This window comes from Penaeus vannamei, chromosome 12 (assembly GCF_042767895.1).
Source record: "Penaeus vannamei isolate JL-2024 chromosome 12, ASM4276789v1, whole genome shotgun sequence".
NCBI lineage: Eukaryota > Metazoa > Arthropoda > Malacostraca > Decapoda > Penaeidae > Penaeus > Penaeus vannamei.
The window spans coordinates 11,516,691-11,521,690 of record NC_091560.1 but is presented as its reverse complement, the minus strand read 5'-3'; the positions used below and the strand labels follow the sequence as shown (position 1 = coordinate 11,521,690).

Here is a 5,000-nt window from a genome sequence, read left to right as displayed (position 1 = left end):
ATTAATTTTTTCTATCTGTATGGTAGATATGCATGTCTCTACAGACGGATATGCATTTATTTTTGTGTATGTGCTTGTCAATGTAATGAATGTCAGTTAGGTCGGGCCTGGCACAATTCTAACAAACCGGCCGTAAGTCCCCAACCCCAAATCAAAATTTATTCAATGATCTAAGCTGTCGTTACTTGATATACCCTACAGGCACTCCCCAAAGGGAGGGTTGATGGGGGGCTTTATCCCCCAACACCCCCAGGAAATATTGTCTTCACCTTTTACCCCCCAGTCGCATACCTATTGTAGTGGGGGGCTAAGGAGACAGGGACTGAGGCCCAGTGTAGGGGATCACCAGCCTTGGACCTTAGCTCTTGCCTAAATTAATTTTGCATGGTCTTTTCTTCTCAATCTTTCCTTTTCCTTCTCTTCTTCATCCCCGTCTCTCCGAAGTGTGAGAGCCGTACTGAAAGGATGAAAGGCTGGCTTTGAGTCAGTCCTGAACGGCCTTTGTACTCGGTTTGCTCTTCCCTCTTTACCCTTTTCACTAACATACTAACTTACAGCCTTCTACCACCTTCGATATCTAACATATTTTGTCCTAATTATTAACTCATTTTTATCTTTTTACCTCAATACTCTGTCATAATGCTGTATAGCCTTTCCTTACCTGGGGGTTTCACCCCCAAGCCTCACCCTATTGCTATATTTTGTATATGCTGCAAATGACCTCAGATGTTGTTGCAGCTGAAAATTTTCAATAATAAATAAAAATCTTAACCTTGTATGCATGGCAAGAGAGAGCTGAATCAAGTGGACTTTGGCAGTCTGCAGCTTTTTCCGAGATCTTTTTCCTTCATTTGTGGCCTCATGTTCATGCAGATTGTTTCTTGTACAAACAACTACAGCTTTTAGTCCTCTACAAGAATATCATCTTCAATCAGCCCTACCATAGTGTGTCCATACTGTAAAGATTAACCACTCTTTCAAGTATATCAGCATTCTTGATTGGTATATATAACCATTCTAAAACATGATGTAAAAGGGTTAATATTACAGAGAGTAATGCTCAGAAATAGAGGGAAATTGACATGACCACCTAATACTGCACAACAAATAGTCATGAATAATAGAGTTACAACTGCTGCAGCCTTATATTTTCCACGAAATGAAGAAAATATCCACACATATCACTGCACACATATCCACAACACTCTCACAGAGCCAGAGTATTTAATGTCCTTTTTCTACAAGTTGGCACAAACTGCAAATAAAGGGAGATAGAAAAAAACACTTTTTAAAACATTTTCTAAAGCATGATAAAAATCCATAGGAATTTTGATTTTTGACATTCCTACAGCAAATGCTGCAGGGAAGGTTTTACATTTGTCAATAATGAGATTAAGAGGCATAATGTAGGTCTGAATAAGACATGTTAGTGTGCATTAGAGAGATCTCAGATCTGCAGTTGTGTCATCACACACCATGTTATATAGAGATAGCATATGGCCAAAAATTTCAATTTTCTGATAGACCTTCATAATGAATCAAATGGCCTTGGAACTTCACCAAAGGCCAGTAAACCTCCACCATACATATTCTGGCAAAAGAGAGCTGGTACCCTATTTAAAGAAAACTCGCCAAGGAGTTTTACAAGGCCTGACTTACCAGAATGTATGTGATAGGAGTTTTTTTGACCAATGTATTGGTGATCATTGGGGTCACATGAGTATATAACTATGTGAAGAATTACATGAATTGACCAACTATTATATAAAATATTGCCCTAGAAAGTATATATATGTTTTTTTGCATTTGTTCCTTTATCTTTGAATTTGCCTTCAGTTCTCTCATACATGCTATAAATTCCTAATTTAACCACATGCCGCTGGGGATGGCATCTGCGTACATGCCCACAGTGTGTTTAATTTAGTAATTGATTTTAGATATAGAGGCTCCACAAGTACTAGGTCACCAATGAGCCAGTTACAAGAAGTACCTGTCTCACCTGTTTACCCTTTTCCTTGATTTTGGATAATATTTTCTAGTATTTGATGCTGCTGTTAGTAATGTCAATAATTATGATGATTGTAACAAAAATAATAGTATCAATATTGATAGCATTTTCCCGCTATTTCAAGGAAAGGTGAGGTCACAAGATCCTCTAATTGACTCTCTTTTGGCTAAGCACTGGCAGACCCATCTCTGTGCAGAAATATTTAACAAAACAATGCTAAAGTGAACACAACATTTTCCCGGCAGCATTGGGTTAATTAGTAAAATGAATGTATGAGTTAGCTTGCTATATGTATCAAAGAAGTTCACCCAGCACTTTGAGTATTTTTTAACCAACTTGAAAAGTTTGAGGTACTACACAGAATGATTGTCTTGATTACTTTTATGTTTTGCTGGGTGAATATATAACAAAAGAATCATGAAATACAAGTGTCTACTGGATTTGCTATCAAACCAGTTTTTAATAAGGAAGCCACAAAGAAAATGGACTGGAAAATTATCCACTCAAACTTAGACCAACTGTTATTAGCATTGCCACTGACTCTAATTGTGATTATCGTAGTTATTTACAGATATTTTTTATTTTTCCAGGGTTACTAAGTCGGTAGGAAATCCTTTTAAAGTTCTAGTTGAGGGTGAAACCTCAGATGGAAGGAACTGTCGAGTTTGGACTCAAGTGCTTGATCGCTATGATGGGTCATATATTGTTAGGTAAGTTCTTGGTTTTCTGCATTCTTGCTCTATATCACCTTTTGATATAGTAGAAGACAAATGGTTTTTAAGGGTTACATTTAGTGCAGATTGTAAAGTTGCAATGCCAGCTAAGGAGATCCACTGACCTGACACTTGAAGACCTATAACTAGTGTGATATTTGTTATAAAAAATTGTATTCTTACCCTTATCAAAAATGTTTAATTGAAATCATTTTGATTGACTCTAGGTATCGCACATACCAGACATGTACAAAAACCAGCATTCATGTGCTCTACAACAGTCAGCACATAGCAGAGTCACCTTACAAGATAGCAGGTATATATATTATATATATATTTTTTGCATTTTTGGTTAAGGTCATTAGATAACTGATATTACTAAAGACAAATCAATATTTTATTTTATTTTTAAGTAAGGGCATGCACTATATATTTACATGAAATTACTTGCTCTCTGAATACTTATCAGTATTGTATCATTGGTGCAGGTCCAGTGTATGCTGAAGATTGTTACTGCCCAAATGGTGATACAGTGGAATGGAAGGAGACTGTAGGATGTCCAGGCAACTATTCACAGATCGAGAGAGATCTTTCACTCTTTCAGGAAGTAGACTTTGATAACGTTCTAAAAGAAGCAGCAGTAAGATTCAATCAGGCTGGATCTCGCAGTTTTTGTAACTACGTTGTTAAAGATAACAAAGTTAGTTCCTTGGTCTGTATGTTATTGCGTTATATAAAAGATTTATAATGATAAGACTTTGGAATTATAATATAGTTTTTGATTTGCAAAAATATCAGTAAGCCTTTTTTTTTTCAAAAATATTTATTCCCCCAGTGCTTCCATAGTTTGCATGAAGCATCAGATATGTATGTAAAATGTATGTGAATTCTATGATTCTTAATTTAGTGATATCTTTCATATTAAAACAGATCTACCGAAAGTGCTATGGCCAGCATGTGGGCTTCAATATGTTCATGGATAACATGCTTCACTCCATGGTGCGGAAGATGGTGCTTCCTGATATTGAATTCATTGTTAATCTTGGTGACTGGCCATTAGTGGATCCCAAAGTAAGTCACAAAAAATAGTAGATTTGTAATTAACAGCTATGAGAATAATACTAGAGGAGGTTTAAGTAGGAAGGAGATATGGGTGATGGGAAATTTACTAAAGAATGGAAAGCTTATTACTATATGAAAGAGCAATAGTACCCTGAAACTGCACTATAAAGAACTCCCAGATTAAAATCTATACAGGACGTATTAGATACATCATGGCAGACAACAACATTTCTGCTTGTAAATTTTTATGTAACACTTTCCTTGGACAGATGATAAGTAAGTAAAAGATTTTTAAAATATATATGATGATTATTTACATGGTAGAGTTGGTTGCATTAATGTCATCACTCAGTGTAAGAAAATTACTGTCTCTGCTTTATTAATGTTAGTATAGAGATTTTATGTCCCTCATGCAATTTTCTACACAAAATTATTTTTTCTACTAGATCAATTAATTGGTTTAAGTACATTTACATGTCTGCGTGTGTTTTATATGAATGTAGGTATGTTTTTATATATGTGTATGATATATAAGTACATTTACATATGTGTGCTTGTGTGCTGATACTAATGTATGTATGTATTTGTATTTATACATGTATATGATTTTACACACACACACACACACACACACACACACACACACACACACACACACACACACACACACACACACACACACACACACACACACACACACACACACACACACACACACACACACACACACACACACACACACACACACACACACACACACACACACACACACACACACACACACACACACACACACACACACACACACACACACACACACACACACACACACACACACACACACACACACACACACACACACACACACACACACACACACACACACACACACACACACACCATATATACATACTTGAGTATTAGTCATCTATTACATTGTAAACACACAAATTACCATAATTTAGAGTCTGGTCCTTTCCTCAAACTTGACCCTAACACAATTTTTGTCTGGCTTAAGGGCAGAATCATTATTGAATCTAAGAGTACGATGCAGTTCTGACTATGGTGCTCTCACCTCACTAGTTCTGATCACTTCAATACTTTTTTATGAACAGGTAAAGCCATTGATACCAATATTTTCATGGTGTGCATCAGAAGACACAGCAGACATTGTGATGCCAACTTATGACATCACAGAAGCAACATTAGAGATGATG

At 36.2% G+C, this 5,000-nt stretch overlaps 1 protein-coding gene across 1 annotated transcript in view; it reads left to right on the top strand.

Moving 5' to 3' along the window:
* LOC113828213 (protein O-glucosyltransferase 2) overlaps positions 1–5,000 on the top strand; it is a 30,172-nt gene that overhangs the window by 1,309 nt on the left and 23,863 nt on the right. Inside the window, exons 2-6 of the mRNA XM_070127871.1 lie at positions 2,599–2,718; positions 2,949–3,037; positions 3,210–3,421; positions 3,652–3,792; positions 4,899–5,000. The exon at positions 4,899–5,000 is cut by the window's right edge and continues 5 nt beyond it. Of these exons, the coding sequence (XP_069983972.1) occupies positions 2,599–2,718; positions 2,949–3,037; positions 3,210–3,421; positions 3,652–3,792; positions 4,899–5,000 (664 nt within the window). The remainder of the gene's footprint in view (positions 1–2,598; positions 2,719–2,948; positions 3,038–3,209; positions 3,422–3,651; positions 3,793–4,898) is intronic.